The 26,508-nt window shown below is 41.3% G+C and overlaps 1 protein-coding gene across 1 annotated transcript in view; it reads left to right on the top strand.

Annotated features, from left to right (window-relative positions):
• The window catches only part of SLX4IP (SLX4 interacting protein), a 198,141-nt gene that overhangs the window by 168,511 nt on the left and 3,122 nt on the right, over positions 1-26,508 (top strand). Inside the window, exons 5-6 of the mRNA XM_011998755.1 lie at positions 5,951-6,028; positions 9,061-9,149. Coding sequence (XP_011854145.1) covers positions 5,951-6,028; positions 9,061-9,149 — 167 coding nt within the window. The remainder of the gene's footprint in view (positions 1-5,950; positions 6,029-9,060; positions 9,150-26,508) is intronic.

A 26,508-nucleotide genomic window follows, 5' to 3' on the forward strand; every position in this document is an offset into this window, starting at 1 on the left:
GCATGCCACCACGCCTGGCTATTTTTTTGTATTTTTAGTAGAGACAGAGTTTCACCATGTGAGCCAGGATGGTCTCAATCTTCTGACGTCGTGATCTGCCCACTTTGGCCTCCCAAAGTGCTGGGATTACAGGTGAGGGCCACCGCGCCTGGCCTCTTCATCTTTTAAATATGTTGTATGTTCCTAGTCTAGTCTAATACCCAAGATACTGTCAGTACTCAGTTGGTATCAGCCTCTTTCTTCCTGTCCTCTTATTAAATCACAACCGAGCTTGAGAACTGACTCATGACTTCAGACTGGAAACAGTCACATGTCTGAACTGGCGTGCAATGCAGAGCTGCTTCCAGGTTAGCATATAGTAATCTGATTGTGACAAAGTGCCCTTTCTTAAAGCAAATATCAGACCACTATCCAACCTACCTAAGTAAGCTTATCTTCACCAAAATTTCAAGTGTCTACAAATTCATAATTTGATTTCTTTGAAATTATCATTAGGACCAAATTTTCAAGTCATCTGTATGCCAGTCTTTGCATTGTCATTATAACTTTAGTTTGAACCTGTAATTTCCTAAAGCAGTTAAAGGAGAAGTCAAAATTAATAAATGACTGGCATTTTAAAAGAGCTTACAGGTTGACATTTTGTGTTTAGGCAACTGAAGTTAAAAAAAAAAAAAAAAATTAGCTGGGTTCAGTGGCTCACACCTGTAATCTCAGCATTTTGGGAGGCTCAGGCAGCAGGATCACTTGAGCCCAGGAGTTCAAGACTAACCTTGGCAACATAGAGGGACCCTGTCTCTAAAAATAATTTTAAAACTGAGATGGGTATGGTAGCATGCACCTGTGGTCCTAGCTACTCAGGAGGTTGAAGTGAGAGAACCACCTGAGCCTGGGAGGTTGAGGCTGCAATGAGTCATGATTGTACCACTGCACTCCAGCCTGGGCAACAGAGCAAGACCCTGTCTCAAAAAAAAAAATTCAAATGTACAGTGGGTTTGTTCTATAACACAACTAGCCTGATCCTCTTCCAAAGTTCAGAGTTCTTTTTTTAAAAGGTAAAGGGAGATTATTTTAGATTAAAGAAGATGTAAGCAAATACATCTCTTAAAATCCATGATCTTTGGTTGGATCCGATTCAAAGGAAAATCAGATCAGTGATACACATTTTGGGACAATGGAGAAATTTGAATATAGATGGTTATTTGATCGATAATGTCATACTCAGTTGTAATAATAGTGTCGTGGTGATGAAGGAAGATTTCCTTGTTGCTCAAGAGCTATGCTCACATGTTTAGGAGTAAGGTTTCATGATGTCTACTTTGAAAGAGTTTATAAAATATGTATATGAAATAAGGCAAAATATTAACTATTATTGAATCTAGATGGTGGGTTTTGGGATGTTCCTGACCTTTTTCTAGTTTCCTGAATGTTTGAAATGTTTCAGATTATCTAAGTGGTGTTAATAATGAAGGAGTCATCTCAGGGAGAGAAGTACTGAGGGGCATCGTAGGTCTTCCTGAACCTGCTTTGTAGTTTGGGAGGAGGCTTTGCTGGAAGAGAGCCACACAGGTGGTGGGTGGGGTCCACAGTGAAGTAGAGTTCACCTGCCCGGAGGTCCTGATGGCTCACCAAGCCACATAGAGGCATTTTCCCAGGCTCCTCCATGAATGGTCTCGTAATAGCTGTGGGAGAGGGCTTCCCACTGTTACGCACCAGACCACAGACTCCCCTTGGCAGCTGTGGGGAAGCTCAAGTCGCCTTGGCTATGAATCCCCTGGAAAACAAGTGAGGCTGGATAGTTTTACAGTAAAAATCTCTCATTGAATATTTGCTCTCAGTGTCTTGGGACTGTGAACTGTAACAACCCAAATAAATGACCCCTCCCTTAAAACCATTACTCATTGGAGCACAGTACTACTTGAAACTAATCTACTGCCTTGCTAAGCCAGGATGGAATTTGTTCAACTCATATTTGAGTTTTTTTGTCGTAATTTTTGCCTTTCTGTTTATGAAGACTGCAAATTTCTAGTACAGCCATTTTGGAGCAGCTTATTTTAGACAGAATATGAAATAAAATAGTAGCAGGACTCATTTGTCCTTTCTTTCTTTCATAAGCATTACTGATCACCTCCCCATTTTTTTTTTAAAGAGACTTAATAGTTTTTGATGAACAACTTAGGTAAGCCAGAAGAAAGTTAGTGTGGTAAAAAGTAATCATTTGAGGCTTCATTGCCGCTTTGGAGGTTGTTTGTAGAAGGATAGGGAGAAGTACAACAGCTTTTTACGACATACAGAAAGCAAATGGTGGCACAAGAACTGGAGACTTTTGGGGCTGCTTGGGGGCCAGGGGAGAAGATGGGATCTTGCTGAAACTAGATGATTGTGTTACATTAAGCAATTCAAAAATAAAAATAACAATTGTTTCTGGAAATGCACATATCCACAGACGCCTGGTGGTAAGATGTTTCTATTGCAAAGCTTTCTCTCCCTCTAACCCAGGTCTCTTCCTGTGTCTAAAGACAGCCTTCTCAGATTTAGGAGGACCACAATCGCCAGCAAGAAAACAGGCATACTGAAATGTGATTTGCAAGTGCCTTATACTCTTAATACGGTCATCCAGTAGTTTTCAAAGGAGAAGATGATCACTTTATGATTTCCATTTGCTCTACTGACAAGTTTTCTGCATTTAAAATGCCAGCATAACAAGCTGGGAGCTGGTGCCCCAAGTAGGAAAAGCAAAAGGCCTCTTGGATTCTTTGCCAAATTGCTGTTTAGCTTTAGAGAGTAGTGGAACTTTGCTTTAGCCCTGGGTAAGTACAAAATCTCAGTGGCTTCCTGAACTCTGTGAAGGCGATTTCATTAAGAGCAAAGATAAGAATGTAGTCTTTATCATTGCCTGTTATCTATAAATAAATGGAATACATCTTCCTAAGCATTTCAGTTCAGTATGTTTCAAGCACCAATACTTTTCTCTGTTTGTATATCAAATTTAGTTTGCCATAAGAACTGACATAGTACCTTTTGTGTTTAATCTCTCCTTAAGTTTCTCATTAAACAATAAAGTTTCATATGACCAGTGGAATTTGGACTAAGCAGGTGCAAATCTTTTTTACATGTTAAACTTGCCATTTCTCTTGTAGGTGCCATTTGAGCAGGTTTTCCACTGAAACCACTAATAACAATATGCCATTTAGAAATGATTCCTTTTAACCTAGTTCTGTCCTAGGAGTGGGAGGTGTAGGGGTCAAGGTTTCAATAAACTAATTTCTCCTACTAATTTCCGTAACAAATCACTTGAAATCTGCCTTTTACTGCTTTCTTTTTCTATAGGGGAAAGTGTCATACTGAGACTTGATTGTTCAGCAGTCCAAATAGGATTTAGTTATCACTCAAATAGTATCTTCAGATACCAGGCTTCCTGGACTCAAAACTGTAGCTTTCATGGTCAACTTCAGATGTAGCCCCTTCCTGATAATTTTTTTTTTTTTTTTTTTTTTTTAAGATAGGATCTTGCTTTGTCGCCCAGGCTGGAGTACAGTGGTGATCATAGCTCACTGCAGCCTTGAAGTTCTAAACTCAAGCAATCCTCCTGCCTCAGCCCCCTGAGTAGCTGGGACTACAGACATGTACCACCATGCCCAGCTAATGTTTTTTTGTATTTTTTGAATGGAGGTGGGGTCTCAGTATGTTTCAAAGGCTGGTCTCGAGCTCATGGCCTCAAGCAATCCTCCCACTGTGGGCCCTCAAAGTACTGAGATTACAGGCATGAGCACCACACTGGGACCGATAATAACATTTTATTGCTAAAGATTTTGTATAGGAAGAATATTTTTGAAATTTTGAACATGCCTCCTGAATCTTAATCGCTTAGACCTATAGATCAGCAAAGGTAGAATAACTTAGATATTATATATTTTTTTCTCAGTTCTTTGGAAGACTTGCATTATAAATTAATACTTGAAAAACACTTTTAAATTTTGCTATATGTGTTTGTGAGTCGCAAATTGTTAAGGATTCCACTTCTTCCCTCAGCAGTTGGACAAATAAACAGATGTAGGAATGACTTCCATTCTCTCAGTGACCTAAGAAATAACATATTTGTTTTAAAGCACTCAGAGTAATGTCAGTGGTGTGTATATTTTGTTTGACATTTTAAGCAGAAGAAAGCCACATGACTGAAATGCAATCTATTTTCAAGTGTGTTAGGAAAAAATATATTTTATCTCAGTAAATCCGGAGATTATCCTTTCATAGATGTCACTGTTATTGCACAATCTGCATGACTAAAGCAATTGTTCTGTCAGAACCATCGCTTGTTTAGACAGCATCAAGTCTGGGGTCACTGATGTCCTGGGTCTTTCTACAGGAGTGTCAGTAGGATACTGAATATGAAAGTGGAAACTTCTTTAATTGTATTCTTTACCTAAGGTATTGCAGAACAACCATAGTCATGGACTTTGGAGAATCTGACAGTCCTAGAGATTACTTCCTGCAACTCTTGGCCGCTCCAGTTTGACACAGGAGTACCCTCACCCTGCTCTGGTGGACCTTTTGCTTCTGATTCTTCTACCAAATAACTTGACTGCTGACTGCGATAACCAGGAACAGTTTTACTATGATTTTAGGAAAATCATCAATAAAGTAGTTTATACCTGGAGGGAAGCCAGAAGAGAGGAGGAAGGGAGGGAGGAAGAAATTAAGCTGGCACTTTCTGTGACCCATCTGAAAATCTGTTGCCACCCTGTAACATGAATGATAATGTCTCCATTTTCACACATGGCATTTACTCTTCCGGGTCAGGCTTCTTTCATGTAACATTATGTTTGTGAGATGTATTTCTGTTATTACCTGTAACTGTAGCTCATTCATTTTTAGAGACAATATAGTATTTCAGTGTGTGACTGTATCCCCATTAAAAAATTTACTGTTGATGGATATTTGCATTGGTTCCAGGTTGAGACTGTTGTGAAGAGTGCTATTGTGAACACTGTATCTTCATACCTAAGTTCAGCTTTAGATACTCAAGCATTTTTTTCAAAGTGGCTGTACCAATTTGTATTCCTGCCAGCAGTGTATGAGAATTCCAGTTGTCCTACATTCTTGCCAACACTTAATGCTCTGTCTCTTTCACTTAGGCCACTCTGGTGAGTTGGAGAAATTAGTTTTTTACTCATGTCACATTTCTTTTCATCTCATTCTATATAAAGATTTTGACATACTTGAATTAATTTATTTATAGGCAAAATACATCCATGCTCAAATAGGTATGAACTGCTTCTTTTTATGAGCTAATAAGCAGTGAGTATCAGAAGGTGGCTAAGATCTATTTGCAAGCTCCAACTGAATTATCCCATCTGAAAGTTCTAATTTTCAGGCACATTAGACCTCTTCATTTATTTCATTTTACAGTTGAAGTAGCTGAGACACTTCAGGGAGTAGGGACTATGCCAGGCGTCATAGTCAGGCCTCCTGGAAGAGGCAAGATAGTAATGTTCACCCTTACCTCTCAAGAGAAGCCCTCTGTTAATTCCTTTATTCTTTTGTTTACTAATTATTATTATTTTAGATAGAGTCTCACTCTGTCACCCAGGCTAGAGTGCAGTGATCTTAGCTCACTACAACCTCCACTTCCCAGGTTCAAACAATTCTTCTGCCTTAGCCTCCTGAGTAGCTGGGATTACAGGTGCCCGCCACCTCACCCGGCTAGTTTTTGTATTTTTAATAGAGACAAGGCTTCACCGTGGTGGCCAGGCTGGTCTCGAACTTCTGACCTCAAGTGATCCGCCTGTCTTGGCCTTCCAAAGTGTTGGGATTACAGGCGTGAGTCACCGTGCGCAGCCTCATTTACTAAATAATTACTGAATGCATCTTATATGGCAGGCACCGGGCCGAACCTGAGATTTAGTGGCAAACAAACTTTTAACTTAGTGTGATATTCCCTTTCACTTTACAGGTTATGGCTTTCAAATCACAGCCTATTTTCTCAAGAGAGGGATACGTCTTCGCTGCATCAGGAGCTCACAGAATGCTGGTAAGAAGCCGATTTCTTGGTTTATCAGACATTTCACACTATCTGCTTGCCCTAGATAGAGAAGGGATGAAAATTAAGGAATGGAGAGTCCTGCTTGTTTCATTGCCTTCATGTCCTTGAGTGTGTCCAAAAGTTTGTGATTTCTTTCCTCCCAGCTTGTACTGTGTTTACTGCCTCTCTGAGAACACTGAGCCGGGCCACATCATGCTTTCCTTTCCTGATGCATCTCAGCACTTTCTTTGAGTTTTCAGAGTGACTCAACACAGTTGAACTATGAATCACTTCAGTATTGTCTGTGTACACCAAGGCCCTGGCATATGGAGCAGGTGTGTACACAAGAAAGCTCTTTCCCAGCCCAGAGCTCTCAGAGCTTTCCCTAGGTGTGTGATGAGGCCACTTTCCCACGTCACTTCCCCAAGTCTAGATGTCCCCTAAGGATATGATTTCAAACTTGTCCAGCCAGCAACAGTAAAGTCAGAAGCTAATGATCTTTCTCCAGGTTGATCTGAGCACTGGAAAGAAAATGTAGGTCACCTTCCATGGACGATTTCAGTATATATATATAAAAGACATGAAATAGGAACTTTAAAAAATTAACTGTGTAGAGGTTTGCTGTGGAATCTTCATGATTATCTGCATTTTCTTAACTATAAACTCTGCTCCAATATATTACTCTCTTTTTTGCTATTGTTTGTTTTCGAGACAAGGTCTCACTCTGTCACTCAGGCTGGAGTGCCGTGGTGCAGTCATGGCTCACTGCAGCCTCAGCCTCCTAGGCTCAAGTGATCCTTCCACCTTAGCCTCCTAAGTAGCTGGGACCACAGGTGTGTGCCACCATGCCTGGCTAATTTTTTTCTCTCTCTCTCTTTTTTTTTTTTTTTAATTTTTGGTAGAGAAGGGGTCTTACTATGTTGAAGCTGATCTCAAATTCCTGGGGTCAAGCTGTATTCCCACCTTGGCCTCCCAAAGTGCTGGGATTACAGGCATGAGCCAACATACCCAGCCTCAGATATATTGCTTTCTTAACAGGCCTTCCACTTTGTTCAACTCTCTCGTAAAATAAGTCAGCTAACCTTGTATCTGTACCCTTTATGATAAGGACTATCATTGCCTAAATATTTAATTAAATATTAAAATAATGCAACTCTCAATAATGACCTAAACAGAACAAAAGGGTGCAGAAGTTGCTTTCTGTTAATACCTGGCACCAAAATGTTTAAAATCTGCCCTTCTAACATTGTTACTTTTCAGAGGAAGAAATGCAAATACAAAGGAATTATTTGATAGAACTGATAATTTTGAATTCCAGTTCTGATCCACTAATAAACTGTTGTATTTCAATTTTATGATTTTTTTTGTGGGGGGAAGGTGGACAAATAATGAATTCTGTGGCTCATTTTCCCCTCCCATAAAATGATAAAAAGGCTATTTACCATTTATCTCAATAAGATCTTTTAAGAACTAATGAATAAATATTAACTGCTTTGCTAATTTTGTTCTGGCGTTTCAAAGTCCATCTCTAGTTACCTAGCCAGATATCATACCCACATGGGATCAAAGTTTAAAAACACCCAGGCCCCCACCTGAAATGGGGGCTTTCCTCATGAGGAGGACTAATTGGGAGTGAGACCAGAACAACAGGTTAATCCCTAATCATGGAGGGCTTTGAATGTTGGGCACTGGGGAGCCATGGTAGGTTTTGGAGCAGGATGAGTGGAGCTCTTTTTTTAGAACTGTTAACCTGCTGTTCTGAATAGGATAACTTGGAATAAGGAGGGTGACTGCCAAGGAGACAGCAGTGGTTGACAGGATAAGGAGAGAGCTGCTACTGGAACAACAACTCCTTAGGCCTTTTGGGATCATTTAAGCTAGTCTAGTAGTATAAGGTGTAACTTGTTTAAATTCTGTGTCCATGCAATTGACACCTTCTTGCTTGGCTTCTAAGCGGTATATCAAATTGAGATAACGTTATTACCTCAAACAGTCATTGCCATCATGTGCAATGTACCTAAAAGGCTTTACTCACCTGATTCATAATATCCATCTTTTAAAAAAATTGGTCTCATGTAAGAGGGAAGCTTTCTTTGTTAGAAAAATGACTTGATTTCTATCACAAGTATCAGACATGTGTATCATAAAAATATTCAAGCAGTACAACCAAGTATGAAAAAGGGAGAAGAGCCCCTCCCCACCCACCTGGAACATACACTGTTGGCATCAGCTCAGCATCACTCCAGACGTCACGCCTGGGTAGCTGGAGGCTGGTGAACAAATGGATGGATGGACAGACAGATGAGAGAAGGAAAGATCCGGATGTCATTACTACCTTGCGTTCCTTTCATTGAATGCCGAGGAGTCCAGTTCAGTGATTCATTCAGTCTTTCCCAATGGGAAGTTGTGGTTTTGTTTTAAGAAGCAGCAATAATAGATTACTATGAATATGGTGTAATTTTACCATCTTTATTATATATTTATCCATTTTCTTAATAGTTGGTTCATTAATTCCTAAGAGAAGCTGCTGTTTTCCCAGCCTGATTCAGATTAGTAGTTTGCCCTCCAGGGTCAGGGACCTCTCTAAGACTAGCTGACCAAGGAGATGATAAGTAAAGTAACTAGGAAAAACATTGATAGGTCACATTTTTAGATTTTATCTAATATTCCTCTTCCTCTATAAGTCTTACCTGCTCATTTTGAAAACATTGATCCTATTTTCCAAATAGGAGTTCTAATCAGCAAACAGCCAACTGACACAGAGGGGAGGCTGCAGAGGTTCTGCCTGGGGGTTTCCTGCAATGTAATGGTCCCAGGGCGCAGGTGGACCCATTTGCAGCCTGGTCAGCTCTCCCTAGAGCTTTGCGCTCACCCTGCCCTATTGCTAGCAAACGCTGAAAGGATGGGAGGAGAGGGGAGACGCGTGTTTTCTGTTGTTACTGCGTATTGCAGTAACTTAAAATGAACAAAAATCTGGGACAACCATTCTGTGTTTAGAGTGTTTTGACGCCTTTAAACTCGTTTTTCTTCATTTTATACAGAACTCCATGTATTCCCTGACAGATTTGTGGTTTGTGTCAGTCAGCTTGCATTCAGTCGTGATCTTTTAGCAAATCAGAATGAAGATTTGGTGAGTATGAAAAAATTCTACAAATAAGTCTGCTTAAATGCTGAGTTACTGCAAAAAATAGAAAAAAAGAATTGTCTGCTGTTGTCGTTCAGCTGATGAGCACTCAACGCATGTTTTAAGGGAACAAGAAGAGCGCTACCTGTTTTACATGGTTATATCAACTAATTTGTGCATTGTTCTTCTTTTCCTGAAGACCATTTTAATCAGCAGTACCTTTTCCATATCAATTGTAAATGAGAAAGCAGCACATCACAAAAGCTGTGATGGTGCTTATGATAGTGTTTAAATGAAATAAAGAAAAGTCTTTACGTGAAATGAAGCGAAATCCACATGTTTCCACTGGAGGCTTTCATTGGGGTCAGTGGCTTTTAAATTTTATTCCATGGTGATTCACCGACATTTTCATGAGAACCAGTACTTTTCCCCAGTGTATTATTTCACAGCTGATAGGGTTCATTTTCTCTTTCTCTCTCTCTCTCTCTCTCTTTCTCTCTCTCTCTCTCTCTCTGTCTGTCTCCTTCTCTGTCTCCCTTTTCTCATGCTAAGTCTTGAGCTCCAACAGGGCCTGTTTCTGTTTTATTGGAGTTGTCTCTTCAAATAGATAAAGAAAACTGACTCAGAATTGCAGCTGACTGCTTTGTCTTTTAAACTGAGCATGTACACTTGAGAATCTCCTTGTTGCATGTGTGTGTTTGCTGCAGCCACGGTCCAGTCTGCCTGACTTCTACACAGAGTTTTTTTCCCGTATTTTTGGACGTATGACTTGAATCTTTAACGAACAGGGACATATGACTTGAATCTTTAACAAAGAGAAAAAAAAAACCAGCAGACATTAACCGGGCCATGAAGAATGACATGATTATTATGCTTCTAAAATAATTTATGGGAATATTAGATTACCCTTGATGTTTATTATTTTTTAATCCATATGAAATCTGAAATTTGGCCCACATCATCTAAAACCAGCTTCTTATCTCATCTTAAATAAATACATAAGAAGAGTGTTTCAGAGGCTACAAGGGTGAGTAGAGACCCAGGAAAAGTAAAGAGCAGAGAACCTGTATTTAAATTTAAATGTCTGTGTTTGGTGCAGAGGAACGCTTCGCAACAGCCAGTGTGGTTCATATCTCCTCTTCTTCATCCGTCAGTCAAACTCTTAAGAATACACATTAAATGAATGAGGCAAATTTGGTGAAAAGCAGTAAGTTTGTCCTTTGAAATATGTCCAGGATGTTGAGTTGTCTTCGTAAACTAATAAATACTAAAGTGGCAGTGCCATGGGCATACATCTAAACTATAATATAGCTTAACTGATTCAGAGCAAGGAAGAAATTGATCTATGGTTTAAGAAAACAACAATTAACTGTTCCAGAAAGTATTATTACTTTCAAGTGAAATACAGGAGAAATTAGATCTTCTATCTGATATGCAATATTAATACTTAGCATCTTAAATTATTAAGGAGGGATTAAAACATCTCAATACAAATGAAATATTATCCCCCTTAGGGGCCTTGGTATTTATACAGATGTAAGTTTTCTATAGCGGCTGTCATATAAATCCTGTAATCTGGAGGACTTCCTAAACATTGAGAATTTTCATTCTGAAAATCTCACCAGTCTGAGCCTTTTACATGACTGAGTTCAGTTGCTTTATCTTTAAAATGTTCTGATAACCAGCAATAACATGACCAGAGTTAACCATGTTAACTTATGAGGAAAATGCCATTTCCATCACGAGGTTCGTTCCTTGTTTTGAGTGATTGTCTTTAGTTGTGGTCAGTTTCTGTCTCTTCAGTTGCTCATTTACTCCACCTCTGTCTCTTCACATACGCATTTTCCCGGCCACATATGTCAGCTACAGCCTGGCACTACTCAACAGCTTCATCTCCGGGCACAAGCTCTGTGTGTCCCTCTGCCTAGCCTGCTCACCTCTGCCACCTCCCCTCCTCACAGGCCTCCAGCCCACCACTTCCTCAGGCCTGTTGTTACTAGAAGCAATAAAAGACCCAGGTCAAGTAAAGGTCCCTCTCCCACAAATGGCCCATCAAGCCAACTACACCATCCTTCCACCAGAAGTGTCTTGTAGTTTAATTCTCATTGATATTTGACCTCTACAGAGTCTGCCTGTCTCAGCTATTTAAGGATCAATAAACAGCCCTTCCCTTCCAGAACTGCCTTCTGCCTGAGAGAAGGCATTCTTATCACTCGTTCTATACTTCAAATGCCCAAAGCCAGTGATGTCAGGCTCCTGTGAGTGTTCCCTGGACTTCCTTCAAGCTTTGAATTCTTGTATCACTTTACATGGATATTCACCAAAGGGCAGGAGCCGTGTCATTTTCTCTTGACAGCGATTCTCAAGAACATCTGACTGGGCAAGGCTGGGAAAATTGGTGCCCGCAGTAGCTATATTGGAGAGATTTCTTGGCAGTAAACTTCAGTTGTTTTTGTATAACTGTTGACTTAACTCACCCTTCTGCAGCCACAGAAGTGACAGGGGAGTGAACTAGTACTTGAGCAACAGCCTGGGTGCCTTACTCGTGCTGTAGCCTTGAGAGCACACTTTCCCTTTCCTTCATCTTTTTTTTTTTTTTTTTTGGATTCTCAATGTCTAAGTGACAATTGGTTAGGAAATCTGGGAGCGTCTATTCAAAACTACTCTGTCAAGGGATTCTTTCAACCTGTAGACAAGGAAGCCAGCTGCACTTAGCTCCCCAGTTCTTAAAGGTAGTTGCACAAAAGAACTGCTGTTCCAGATCAGGCAGTACAAAGGGAGTAATCCCCCTCCTTTACGAAGCAGAGCGAATGCAGCCACGCTGCCCCTAAGCACCGCAGCACCAGGGAGGTCTGTCCCTGCTGTCACTGTTGGCGTTTCTCTTGTCCACTCAGGGACTTTGGTGCAGGGAGATCCTCTGTGTTGCAATAGCTCTGCACAGAGTGCCCATGTGCTAGGGATGTGGGAACTGTGATGTGTACTTTGGGAAGAAAGGGCATTATTATGAAATGAGTCATTGTATTTTTCTTACTAGAGTTTCTCATAAGAAATCTAAAAACTCTTGTAGCCTCCGTTTTGACCTATTGCTAGATATAGAACTGGGGAATCTTTTTGAGAGTTTTTACCTTTATTTGGTTTGTTTTTTCCTCACCTTTTTTTCCTTAGAAATATGAAGAACATAAAGTGAATTTTGATTGCGCTCAACTACATTCCATTCCAACAATATTTTCTTATTTACAAACCCAAGAGCCTATGTGGAAACTGTTTTCTTTCTCAGATGTAAAGTCCTGGAGCCTTTGGGAAATTTAATATTATTTATTATTTCTATTATTTCTTTGTTAAAGTTGTGTAAATAAGCATAGAACTCTGTATATATCTGGGACATTTCTGGGTCAGGACAAAGCTACTATTTCACTGTGTGTTAGTTACAGCCACTCCTTCTAGTCTCTGGAGATCAGCCTTCCCATCTGTTTTTACCATCACATTTTAACATAATTTGCTAAGTCCCAGCTCTATACTGGGAACTCTGGTAGGCACCAGGGAAACAAAGAAAAGTAAGAAAGCGCATTGGCCCTCAAGGAGCTTACAGTTTGGCAGATCAAGGCTGCTGAAGGAGATCCTGGTGACCTAAAAATGTCATTCAAATACGGCCTCCATTTTTCCTAAATATTTTTCCACTCTGCACCTGTATCTTTAAGGGTTCCATTGGATCTCTTCTACTCTTCCTCAGAAGGAAAGTCCAAAATCCCCAGACCTACTTTTTTTACGTTTAAACCGAAGCTCTCAAAGTCTGTGATCCTTTTGGAAATTAAAAATGATCTGTAGTGCTATCACTGCCTACAAGTGGATAGCTACATTAAGATATTTGAGTTCTCTACCTTATACTCTTTGAGTTGTGGTCAAGTTGTGAAAATAGCTGTTAAGACTCTGCAGACGTAGGCCAGCCACACAAGGCTGGGTCCTCACTGTAGCGTCATCTAAGGATTACTGGGGCATCCTGTCAAGAAACAATATTGAAGCACTAACTCAGCTACTTCTCTTAAGGCACACTACTGTTTAGTGGTAAAGAAATCTTCTTCTAGTTTTTGAATACAAAATAATAAACTACTGAAGGCTGAGTTGTTTTTAGCTTGGCTGTTATAGTCCTCAGCTGTGCATAACCCAGCCCTTTGTGGGCCATAGCCCTCCTGTCATTCAAGGGGGAGGGTATCAGATTATCTCAAAAATCTTTTCTCACCTGGGATTTCTATTGGAGGAAGCAAATAAAACTGTAGCTAAATAAAAACTACAAAATAATTTTGCACAAAGAAGAAATTTTCTTGCAGATTTAAAAATTGTGATTAGCAAAACTTCCAGGGTAGTTATATTTGATCTTAAGAAAGATGTAAGTAGAAATTATAAGCTAACATTGTAGGCCTTATGTTTTTAGAACAGAAGAAATAAACTACTTAACATTTGACTGTGCACTGACATTTGTACCCTCATGACAGAATCCTTTAACTTTCCTAAGAGAGCTTTTTCTTAAGTATAAATCAGATCATTTAAGAAAATAATTCTCTATTTTTGTGTTTAGAAAATGAAATAAGTAGTGGATGACTTTTCCAGGTTTTGCATGATCTATCATAGAGTTAAAAAAATTATTTTTCTTATTTCTGGTTTTTTTTTTGTTTTTTTGTTTTTTGGTTTTTTTTTTTTGAAACAGAGTTTCTCTCTGTCGCCCAGGCTGGAGTGCAGTGGCGCAATCTTGGTCCACTGCAAGCTCCGCCTCCTGGGTTCACATCATTCTCCTGCCTCAGCCTCCCAAGTAGCTGGGACTACAGGCGCCCGCGACCATGCCCGGCTAATTTTTTGTGTTTTTAGTAAAGACGGGGTTTCACTGTGTTAGCCAGAATGGTCTCGATCTCCTGACCTTGTGATCTGCCCGCCTCGGCCTCTAAAAGTGCTAGGATTACAGGTGTGAGCCACTGGGCCCAGCCTTTGTTTTTCTTATTTCTAAACAACGCTAGTGGTAAATTGCATGGAAGACATTAACAAGAGATTCCTGTAGCACTAGGGAAATTTCCCTGAGTAGAGAGAGGCTGTTTTTATATTTCACATTTTCTACAATGTTATGAACTTAGATTTTACCTAATAATTGATGACCAATATTGTATATATTCGTTGTACAAAAGTTTTTAATCCAAATATATATAAAGAAAATAAAAATTAGCCACAACTCTGAATGCAAAGTCTCTGCTAATGATCTGGATGGTATCTCTTCATACATCATACTTAATAAACTGAGGTCCGTGTGTATGTATGTGTTTTAACTAGGACCCTATTTGTCAATTATGTGTTTCTGTCCATTTTTTTTACTGATGATTTTGTATTTGACAAACTCTGCTACATGAAGCCTTCTTATCTAGTAAGGAAAGTAACTCTCAGTGAGTTTATCATTTTCCTTTCACTTGTATGTCAGTGCTATATGGTAGGATACATTGTTTATCCTGAGAATTGTGTTTTCTGTAATGATCTCTGCTTTTGATGATGTTGGTGTTATGTTTTTCAAACTTAGATAAATATTTACTTATATTTTCTTCTGATACTTTTATGGAATGTATTTTAGTTTATGATATGAGGTCCTTTTTATTCTGTGTAGTGACCAATATTATCCTAATTATGGTCTTTTGGTTTAAGGGACAGCCAAGCTCTGTCTGCCTCTGCCACACCATCGGTGCACACCTGACAATGAGGCATCTGTAGGAAGTAGGCTTTCCTTTGCCCCTTAGCAGCTGGATTTCGCGGATGCCACTAAGATATTTGGGTTCTCTGCCTTATGCTTCATTTGAGTTGTGGCCAAAATAGCCGTCAAGGTTCTGCTGACCTGCATCAGCCACACAAGGCTAGTCCTCACTAGCATCATCTAAGTAGAAAGATTAGTGGGACGTACTGCCAAGAGACAATATTTAAGCACTAAATAGAACACTTTTCTTAAGTCACACTATTGTTCAGTGTGAAAGAACTCTCATGGTGCTTGCCCCCTCCCAAGGCTGACTGCCCTGTCCCCTTCCAATCAGTTAAGACAAAGGCTCAGGGTCAGAACATGTTCAACAGATAGCTAGGGAATAGATTAGGGCCACACCCCCAGCAAGTGGCCTACGATGGGCTGTTGTCCTTGGATAGCCGCCATCCCCACCTGCCCTTATAGGGACTGGCAGAGGGATGACCCTCTGAAAATGCTGGTAGTGGGGGTGAAGATGTCTTCTGTTGGTTAGTTTTTCTAGACTAAGATGGAGAAAATAAGAAAAAAATATTTCTCAGGTGAGATCATTTTTTAAAAGATTGTCTTTTGCTTGTATATTACAGTAACCTGAGTTCTCATTTGTTAATAATGAAATTATTTTTGTTCTCTTTTCTTAATAATGAAATCTTCCCAAATGTTTAGCCAGCAGTATTTGTGAAAAAGATGGTTTGTGCCTCCTCCCACCACTGCCATCCCTGAAAGGGAACCTGCCCTTTGCTGAAGTAGAATAGGATAGGTTAAATGAATGAGGATCGTTAGATAGGATAAGTTGGAATAGGATGTATCTTAGTCCCCAATCCTTTGTGGTTTTTTGCTCATAGAGCGTCTTTGCGTGTGCAGAGGCCCATGATCTCCATTGATGATCCCTTTACATGATAGATTTGATTAGGAAGAATGTGGTGGGGAATAGAACAACTGGAAAAGGGATTTGAGTTAAAATGTAAAGAGCTGGCTTTGACCACTGCCTCTCCCCTTACTCACTGATGACCTTAGACAAGTAATCTGGCTTCGTGGGAGCACTAATCACCTAACTGGTTAAGCAAAGGTAAACATGATACCTTCTGTACAGTGTTCTCAAGTTTTCCTAAAGAGCAAGTGAAATAATGAATATTAAAATGTCATAGAAAGTCTAAGGCACTATACAGTGTTAATTTTTATCAGCATCATTTCCTTTCTTCTCTGAAGAAGTCTTCATTTAAATGCAGTTAACACCTCATTAACAGACTGCTATACAATCTTCTCCTTCCTACTTGAAAGGAGAAAAATACCTGACACTGTCCATGTGCTTATATTATTAATATTTTCCCAAGAAACTCGGCTCCCTAATTATTTTCTCCACTTCACAGCTCAACTTTATTTTGCAGCTATAAAAACTGAAGTACCAGAGAGTTAAGTGATAAACCCCCATTTAGCCAGCCAGTCAGTGGTGGGGAAAGAGACACACTAGAGGCAAAAACTTATGACCTTCAGTGGGAGCTCTGTTAACCAACATCCAGAGGAGGAAGAATAGGAGGAGGCGGAGCAGCAGCGACCACCCAGCTAAACACCTTCAATTTCCATTAGCTGCAGACTCACATTGAGATACGGCTTTGGAGGAAGGACCCAGTCACCTCTCTAAAGTACATAGGAATCAAGAGACAGCAGACTTCTCAGGCTTGAATTCCTAAAAGCACATCTTCATCAGAACACCCACAGTGATAGCACAGAGAGTTCATTAGTAAGCAGATGATTTAGAATTCAGTACTCATTTTCCCAAGGAAACAGTGTCATAACTGGGGATGAAGTTCCCAGACTAGTTCACAAAAGCTGTTACTATCATGAGCTCTGAGTCTTGGAAAGAGGAGGCCTTAGTATCTGTGTCCCAGGGAAATGGCAAGAGCTGTTCCTTCCACATCCCTGGGCAGAAGGCCAGCTCAGAGCAGGATTTTGAAATGAGACAATCATCTGTGGTGTGTTCTCTCTAGCTCTTAGGCCCTTTTCCCATCAGTGCCCAGGACTACTGTGGGCTCCCTTTTGGTTAGCCCTACTCCCTATGCAGCTGGACTTCATGTTTACCCACCTCTCTCCACCACATCCCTGTTCAGGCCCATGTGCTCAGTCAGGTGAGATGTTAGAAAAGACATTATCCTTCTTTCATCATCCCGAAAGAGGGCTGTCTGCCTTCCCTCAGGTGTTGGCACTTTTCAACCGCAGGCCTTTGTCAGAGAAGGCATTTTTTTTTTAATAAGACCTCCTAAAGTGGCCCAACTCTGCCTGGGGTAATTCCTATTATGTTTTCTCTATTTTTTACAGATGTTTCCCTTCTGCTTTTAAACTGGGGTTACTAGCCTATGATTCATGAATTCCTTAAAATTAAAAAAAAAAAAAGTGTATTTTTATTTTTTTTTCTGGTCAAAGTTAAATAGCTTCCATCCAATTCTCAGAACAGTTGATAAGCCTCACAATGTCAAGTGTTGGCCCAAACCCATAAATTCTTCAAAATGTCCAAGTTTGTCACTTGTTTGGCACCAGAGACTCGAGTATAGAGTCTAAGGTTGGTCAGGATATATTTTTAGGTTCTTGAGGGCAGGTGAATGTAAACTGGAAAATCCCTGTGAAATGTATACTTCCTGCAAAATAACTTCCTTGATTATTTTTACCGATTTCATGTTTAGGGTGATACTGTTTGCAACCACTTATGGGTGCTTCCGCAAGTCTACCCAAGAGCTTCATTGGCATCAATTCAGAAGAAAAGAAAACTTTTAAAAAATGATTTTAAAGAGAAAATGAGAGTATTCACTACTAACCCAAGTGGCAGCATTATCAGCAGCCCTGGCTCTACTTCCCCTTAGAGACCCGCCCTTTTCATGGGAAGGCAGAGAAGTGAAGTCCTCAGAGGACAGACTCAGGGCCAGACACATGTGGAATGAAGGCTTGCCCCTCACTGTGGGAACTGGGCAGATGGCTTGGCCACCCAGAGCATCAATTTCCTCAAGTCTGAAATGGGGAAGGTCATGTCTGCTTCGTGCACATCTCATGCGGACTCACATACCAGGTGCCAGCCCCTGTGCCAAGTGTTTTGCCTTTGGTCTCAGAACAAATGTCCATCATCATTGTCATCTTTAGAGAAAAACAACTTCAGTCCCAGTGGAATTCATACGATGCCATTTTTCATTTCACCTCCTGTTTGCTTCAGTTCCCTTGAGTCAATACACACATACTTGTGTGTTTCCATCCTTTTAATTGTTCATTGTGACTGTCCCACCTGTTTTGCCCTTTTTATTTCGTTATTATCAAAAAATTTTAAAAGTATTATAAGTGAAATTTAGGAAAGAGAGACTTCTCCCTCATTTTAAAGACAGGTGGCTTCTGTGTGACCATGTTGCCTCATGGTGTGAGATTGTGGTCATTGTCATTCATGCTCTGTTTGAGCTGCTTTTCTATAACTAACTGAGCCTTTCGTATGTGTCACATTTCACATTGCCGATGCTCCTGAAAATCATGTGGTGTCCACTAAAGTATGGTTGTAACGTTTCTTTTTGCCTCGTTATAAATTAAAATAATTCCAGTTTCATACTTTGACACTATTATATGCTCCCCAAATAAGCTGATAATATATTATACTTTTAATTTGCTTTTATTGTTGGCAAAAGGTTTTAATTATTTGCAGAGGGCTGACACATACAATAACCTATTCAGTGCAACAAACCTGAGAAGAGATTGTATCAGTCTTGAACCTTTTCATTTTCAAGAGACCGAAAGGCCAACTCAAAGCGGCTTAGCAAAAAAAGGGAAGGTTTTTGTCTCATGCCCCTGAGAAGTCCAGACTTTAGGTACAACTTGATCAGAGACACAAAGAGTATCATTAAGTCTCCATTTCTCACCATCTTTGGCTCCCGATTCCACTGTGTTGGCTTCACTCTCCGCTGATGTGTGGTGGTTGATCCCGCAGTCTCAGGTCTGTTTCCTTCCAGTGGGAGGAGGTGAGGCCTCTTGCCAGGACAGCTGTGGCTGATGCATCTGTTTGAGGCTTGTGAATTCAGTAGTTTGATTGGCCTGAACCATAGGCTCATTTCTGGAGTCAGGTATGGAAACAAGATCTCTTGAAATGCATGAGTATGTATGGAGGTTGAAGATGTGATTTTCCAGAACAAAATCTGAGCATTGCTTCCAGGAACTGAATGAGTATCCACTATAGAGGTATTATTATCATCTCTCTTTTTATAGATGAAGAAACTGGTGCTCAGAGAATATGTCAGCTGTCCAAATATCACAGTCAGGTAGTGACCAAGAGGTGACTGGAGCCAAAGTCCTCTTCTCTTTCTGTAAGTCCATATCTAACTATGATGGCAAATGATACTGCAGCCATTGGGCAAAGTGAAGACAGTACTACTGCACAGAGAGCAGGCTTCCTAGACTCATTTCTGCCCCTGTTGCATGGTGCATGGCCTCAGTTTTTGTGAGTCTCATTCTTCTCATCCATCACATGGTGACAATACCTGCCCTGATGAATACTCCTTGGGGCCCAGATGAGATGTTGGAGAAAGGACTTTGAGAATCACATGATTTCTTCATGAATACAAGGCACTCTTGCCTTCTCTCCAGCCCCATATGGTTTGTGAAGGCATCAGCTTTGAAAATGCGTTCAGCACTCTCCAGTTTCCAGAGTTACTTCATACACCTCACAGCATTTAAATTTCCCAAACAATCCTGAAAGGTAGATGAGAAACCAACCATCAAGGGGTTGAGAAGCTGGCTCTGGGACAAGTCAACAATGAACATGAGACCTTAGACTCCACTCCCTCTCACCTCTGTGCTGCGACTCGTGTGCCTGGAGCCTCTGCCTGATTCGATCAACTCTGAGTGTATCATTCTCAGCAGATGTGATTAGGAGGAATCGAAAAGCAGTAACATTTTGAATATGCCCTAAGAGTATGTTTTCTAATCTTCTACTGTGAATTGCCTACTTTTAAAATCTTTTGGTTGGGTTATTAATTATTATTATTGAGATGGAGTTTCGCTCTTGTTGCCCATGCTGGAGTGCAGTGGTGTGATCGCGGCTCACCACAACCTCCGTCTCCCAGGTTCAAGTGATTCTCCTGCCTCCCGAGTAGCTGGGATCATAGGCATGCCCCTCCACTCCCAGCTAATTTTCGTGTTTTTAGTAGTGACAGGATTTCACCGTGTTAGTCAGGCTGGTCTCGAACTCCTGACCTCAGGTGATCCACCCTCATCGGCCTCCCAAAGTGCTGGAATTACAGGCATGAGCCACCACCCCTGGCTAATTTTCGTGTTTTTAGTAGCGGCGGCGTTTCACCATGTTAGTCAGGATGGTCTCGAACTCCTTTTGGGAGGCCACATTGGCCTCCCAAAGTGCTGGGATTCCAGGTGTGAGCCACCGCACCCGGCCATTAATTATTTTCATTTGGCGTTAAATGTAACAGAATCAGAAGAAACTCCTGTACATAACCATGGGAAAAACAGGTCCAACTCTCAAAAGATGAAGACTGAGAATTCATGAAGTCCTACCTTGAGAACAATTTTAATGACATTGAATAGCTTTTTTTCATCCCGTTATTGCCTCCACATGATGTTTTACAATCCTAAAAACAAGAGTTTGGTGGGATGGCTTCTGCCATATGCTTCCAGTATGGCTATGAAGGGTACCAGGAGGATCATACGGGGTGGGCCACGAGGTCAGGATGAGCCAGGATTGGCTGGTGCACCCCAAGAACTCTTGGAGTGACAGTAGCCTAATGCCATGGCCCCGAAGATCTGCCCCCATAAACTCCAACCTCAACTAATATTATTGTGTTAGAGCCTTCAGCCAGTTGCTGGAGAGCTGGCTGCAAGTCATTCCCAACATAGGCCATGTTTGTCAGATGGGTAGTGGTGTTACCATCCCATGCTGTGTGTCCATGTCACACCAGTTTCTAGCCAGCAGCATCTGACCCTGGGGCGTGGTATTAATATCTGCCTCACCAAGCTGTATTGAGGATGACAGTGGTGGGTGCCCCCTTTTCTCTGCTCCCCCTTACTGCAAAATTCTTCCAAAGTGGTGTTGTCTAGACCTGTGCTGGCCAGTACTTGTAGCCACTGGCTACATTTGACTATGGAGTATTTAAAATATGACGTCAGAAATAATGTAAGTATAACGTGCACACCAGACTTCACACACTTAGTATATAAAACATCTGAATATTTTTTTACATTGATTACTTATTATAATATTTTATATTATGTTAAATATATATTATTGAAATGTAATTTCACCTTTAAAAGTGTCCTTTTACTTTTTTAATGGGTCTGTAGAAAATTTCAAGTTGCTTGTACAGTTCACATTCTGTTTCTCCTCGGGAGTTCTGGTCTCCAGTCTGTCTCCATACTGGAGAAGTGCCAATGCAGCCACTTGCACTTCTCCCTTGACCCCATCTCAGGTAGGCTTGGATCCCAGCACTTCACCAAAAACAGCTTATGTCAAAGTCACCTTCCTTCCAGTGATTAGTTTTCACTCATAACCAGTCGGCAGTGTTCCAAACAGTTGTCACTTTCATTGGCATTTCGTTCTTCACTTCCGTGTCACTCTCTCTTGCCTCCATGTCACTCTCTCTTGCCTCCATGTCACTCTCTCTTGCCTCCAGGAGCATTATGCTGTCTTGATTTTTCTCCTCCTCACTGGTGCTTCCCTCATAGTCTATTTTCCTGAATCCTCCTCATGTTCTCAACTTCTTTTACTCATCCAAAATCATTTCCAAAATCCGACTGACTCTGAGGACTTTGTGTCTGCAGCTCAGACCTCCCTCTGCCGGAAACCTGTATCTTACCTGCCTGCTCAGCACCTCCATTTAGATATCCAGGAGGACTCTTACACTATCTTAGTCCATCAGTGTTGCTGTAACACAATGCCCGAGACTGGTAACTTATAAAGAACAGAAATTTATTATTATTCTCAAGGCTGGGAAGTCTAGGATCGAGTCACCAGCAGGTTGGGGTCTGGTGAGGGGCTAGTCTCTGCCTCCAAGATGATGTCTCATTGCTGTATGCTCCGGAAAGGAGGAACAGTGTCCCCACAAGGTAGAAGGACAATAGTTCCAGCTCCTTCCTTCAAGCCCTTTTATAAAGACACCTAATCCCATTCATGAGGGTGGAGCCCTCATGGCCTAATTACATCTTCAAGGCCCCACCTCTTAATACCATCACATTGGCAGCACCTGAATTTTGAAAGGGACAGAGTCATACCATAGCAACGCCTAAAACTGATTTCTTGGTCTTATTCCCCAAGCCTGACCCTAAATTTACTATGTTTTCCGCATGGGTAAAGGCCAACTTCCTTCATCCAGTTATTTAAACCAAAGATTGTGGAGTCACCAATGACTTTTTTTTCTCCCACTCTCTATATCCAGTCCATCAGCACATTTTGTTGGGTCTCCCATCAAATTATATTTCCAGTCTAACCACTGCTCCCCAAGAAGCAGGCTCTTCTCCAGGACCCATCACCTCTGAATGAATCAATCATTGCCGAGGCCTCATCACTAGTCTTCCTCCTCGTAACCATGTACCTCTACAACGCCCAAGGTATTCCTTTTAAAATGTCAAGCCCCTTTTCTTCTAGGAAGCTTCCATGGGCATATCATCTTCCTCACAATAAAACATGCCATCCTTACAAAAGTCACACAAGATCTGCCTTTTCACCACCAGTACACACACACACACCCCTCTTTCCAGCTTCCTGACCTCTTCCCCTGATTTACTCTCCAGTTTCTGTACCTTCCAGGCATACTCTGTCCTCAGAGCTTGGTGTTCCCTCTTCCCCCTGCCCAAAATGCTCTTTCCTGTGGCTTGTCCTTCACTCAGGTCTCAGTGTAAAGCCCACCTTGTTACCTACCACGGCCTTCCCTGACCGCCATATCTAAAATAGCACCCCATGGCCCTTTGGATGTTTATTTCTCCTCATAACATCATCACCACCTGACACATGTTTATTTGTTTGTTTGTTGTCTTCTCCATTGAGATAGGGGCTCTGTGAAAGCAAGGTCCTTTCCCTCAAGGGCTTCAAGCATTGCCAGGTACAGAGTTCAGTATTGCCTGATTGGATTATTCCGTGGGATTCTGCTCAGTTATCAATTCTGTGTGCCCTTAGGGCAGAAGTTCAGTAATTCTGCTGAGTATCAGAATCACCGAGGAGCTTGCCCAAAATATACGTGCCCTGACGCTGCTTCCTAGAGATCCAAATTCTGGGGTGGAACTTAGAACGTTTTTTAACACACTCCCCACATGATTTTGATGCATGGGATAAACAGACCACACTTTGCCAAAGACTGTCTCATTGTACCAGTTTGTATTTATCTGTTGCTCTGCCTTGCTGAGTGTTGTGTTATGTATATCGGCAGTTTTTGAATCACCTTGGAACCTAAATATAGATGCCCTTGCCCCACCCCAGATCTCGTGAATCAGAGCTTCCAGGGAGGGGTCTTGGGAATCTCCATTTTCAAAAGACTCGTTCTATGCCTCTGATGCAGCCAGTCTTCCCACTGGCCTGCGGGAGCCCCTCCTATGCTTTATAGACTGCATGAGGAGATTGGAAGTTCAAGAGCAGGTGCTTTCTCTGCCATTTTAGGCCAACTTCTCTCCCTATCTCCCATTAATCCAACAGTGTTCTGTTCAAAACCAGTTTTCAGTGAGTCACTGTGGGGTGGCTCCTTGGTTTATCCACAGTTTCAATGTGCTTTTGGGACTTAAACATTGCCCAGTATTTCTTTTTTCTTTTTCCTTCTTTTTTTTTTTTTCAAGACAAAGTCTTACTCTGTCACCTAGGCTGGAATGCAGTGCCACAGTCATGGCTTACTGCAGCCTTGACCTCCTGGGCTCAAGTGATCGTCCCACCTCAGCCTGCTGAGTAGCTGGGACTCTAAGTGCGCACCACCACGCCTGGCTAATTTTTTGTAGAGATGAGGTCTCACTATGTTGCCTAGGCTTGAACTCCTGAGCTCAAGCTATCCTCCCACCTTGGCCTTCCAAAGTGCTGGGATTACAAGCGTGAACCACTGCACCCAGCCCAGTATTGCTAACTGCATCTCAAATCAGCCTGTTCTTTGATTAGAGGCAAGAAGGATATCTTAGTCACCTAGCTCATCCTGGTGGGGACTCTCTTTGCAGTCCTTTCTATCCTGGAATTTAAAATGTGTTTCCCAGGTCAGCCCATACAGGAATACGGTAATATCACCCATCATCATACTCAAACATTCATCTGTTCAGCCTTCCCCTTGGTTCTGTACTGGGACATGAGTGTTGACTGTCTTCATCCTTGGGCTGGTGGTCTCCAGAATACCCCCAAAGATGGAGAAAAGTCCTGATCCCTTGCCCTGTGGCCTGCGTAGGCTGCTTAGGTTGTTTGAAGGAGGGTATCTCCCTAGAGGCCAGGGCTTTGCCCTATTTCTGTTTGGTTTTGCCCTGGAACTATGTACTGACATTCTTTATAGAGAGAAACTTTTGAATCAAAACTCTTCAAAGTGTAACCTAAAAGTAAAACAAAATAGGAGGTAGAGTGGGGATGAGGCAGATGGCTGGGAAAGAGTATACCAAGGAATGATATTTGTGGAATATCTGAGTCCATGGGGACTCAGAATGTCCTCATTCTGGACTTTGGATGGCCAACTCTTTGGTAGCCTCTTTGAGTATGTTGGGTTTATCTTCATTCTTTACAAGAGCTGATGGGATCATTATTCATGGCAGAATCTGAAAAGTAGTAGGGTCGTCCCGTAAGCCCAGAAGGCACTTGCAACCCCTCTTAGCACACATTATATATCTGTATCTTGGCGTTGTGCCTCCGGATAAGCCTCAGATTGCATTTTGATGCCAGATGTGAGAAGCCATTAGTAATCAGGACGACTCCCTTTAGGAAATCCTGTTCCCAGGTGATAGCTGCTTCCTAAGGAATACTTGTTTGGGGGCAGGGGAGAGTGGCACCGGAGGCTTTGATTTAGAGACAAAGGGGAGTGAATTGACCCTAGAAATGTTAGAGTAAGAGATTTCTAATGAGACCTGACAGCTCAGGGGCTGAAGAGGGAGTCTAATCTTTTTTTTTCCTGCCCACCCAGTCTTCATACAAATGTAAATATGCCTCCTTCAACAAATTGCCAAATGTGGTTTTAATTTGTAAGCAGGAGACCCCGCCTTGCCTTTCTCTTTCTTTTTCTTTTCTTCTCTTTTTTCTTTCTTTCTTTCTTTTTTTTTTTTTTTTTTTTATGAAAACTAAGTCACAGATTTTACACTTTTTGAACAGGACATTTTCTCCTGTCACTCTGTCACCTTTTCTGTTGTCCCGTTTCTTCCAAGGACATTTTCCTTCATTGTTGTCAGAGGAATTTGGGATGAGAGCCGACTGCTCTGCTTCTTAAAGGAGTTTTTGAAGTTCCCAAAGGAAATGCGTAGTGCTCTTTAAACTGAATTTTAAAAATAAATAAATAAAGGCAGTGATTGAATTTAATACGAGATTTGAAGAGAGTGTCACTATCGCAGCATAATACTTTATGTGGCATATGCAGTATTCATTGTTGTTATTTATGACCCTGTCTGCCTTGCATTGTGGATTTCTTCCAGCCTTGGGGAATTTACATCATTCCTAATAGCAAAAGGCTTTCTGGTTCCCACAGAGTTGTTCAAAGCCTGACTCATGCTCCTTATGTTAATTGTTCAGCTCTGAAAATACAGCACTTACAGGGTGTGGTTGTAAGGGGAGATTCTACTGTACTTATAGGGCATGTTTAGAAGTGTTTCACACATAAATCTCGATTCCTCTCTCTCTCTCTCTCTCTCTCTCTCATTTGAATTTTAAGATGTCACTCATTTTGGCCAACTAGTAAGTCTTAGAAAACAAACAAAAAAAAAGGAAGTATAATCCAATAAAACATAGAATATTCTGTTCACTAGCTTAAAACTCACTTGGGTTATAACCAGATATGACTTTGAATGACACTGGCCCAGGTCTGAGATGGATAGGCACAACTGAAGAGCATGGAGAGCCCATCCTCAGTGGTGCAGGGCAGTGATTAGGCAAAGCACATCCCCTCAGCCTGTAGGGTAACCAGGTGTGGTACTCATGGCTGCCACCCACCAGGTGCTCTGGGGCTGTCACTGCTAATTCCAGTGTCGTTCTAAAGCAAGGACCTAATGACAGTTTACTAAAGCTGTTTCTGGTGGTAGCAACATTTTATTGGAATTTGATGGGGAAGAATACTTAGTGTCTCAGAAAATGAGAGGAGTTAATACTCGTCTGGATTATGTACTCGATAACCAAAAGGAGAAGAGATTCCAAAACTATGAAATGGGTTAATGTTGGCAAGGTAGGTAGGCTTTTACATTTTATAATTACTTCCTTATGATGCTTCCATGGGAACACAAAAGGCTAGATAGGCAGATAATCTATGAATTATATAAAACCAGAGTGGTGGTTAGTATAAGGAAAAAAGTCCCGAATTTTTTAGTAGCCAAGAATCACAAACTCCAGTTTTCAAAATACCAATATTAAAATATTTGACTGGCCGGGCGCGGTGGCTCAAGCCTGTAATCCCAGCACTTTGGGAGGCCGAGACGGGCGAATCACGA

Source organism: Mandrillus leucophaeus, unplaced genomic scaffold, assembly GCF_000951045.1.
Source record: "Mandrillus leucophaeus isolate KB7577 unplaced genomic scaffold, Mleu.le_1.0 Scaffold116, whole genome shotgun sequence".
Lineage (NCBI taxonomy): Eukaryota > Metazoa > Chordata > Mammalia > Primates > Cercopithecidae > Mandrillus > Mandrillus leucophaeus.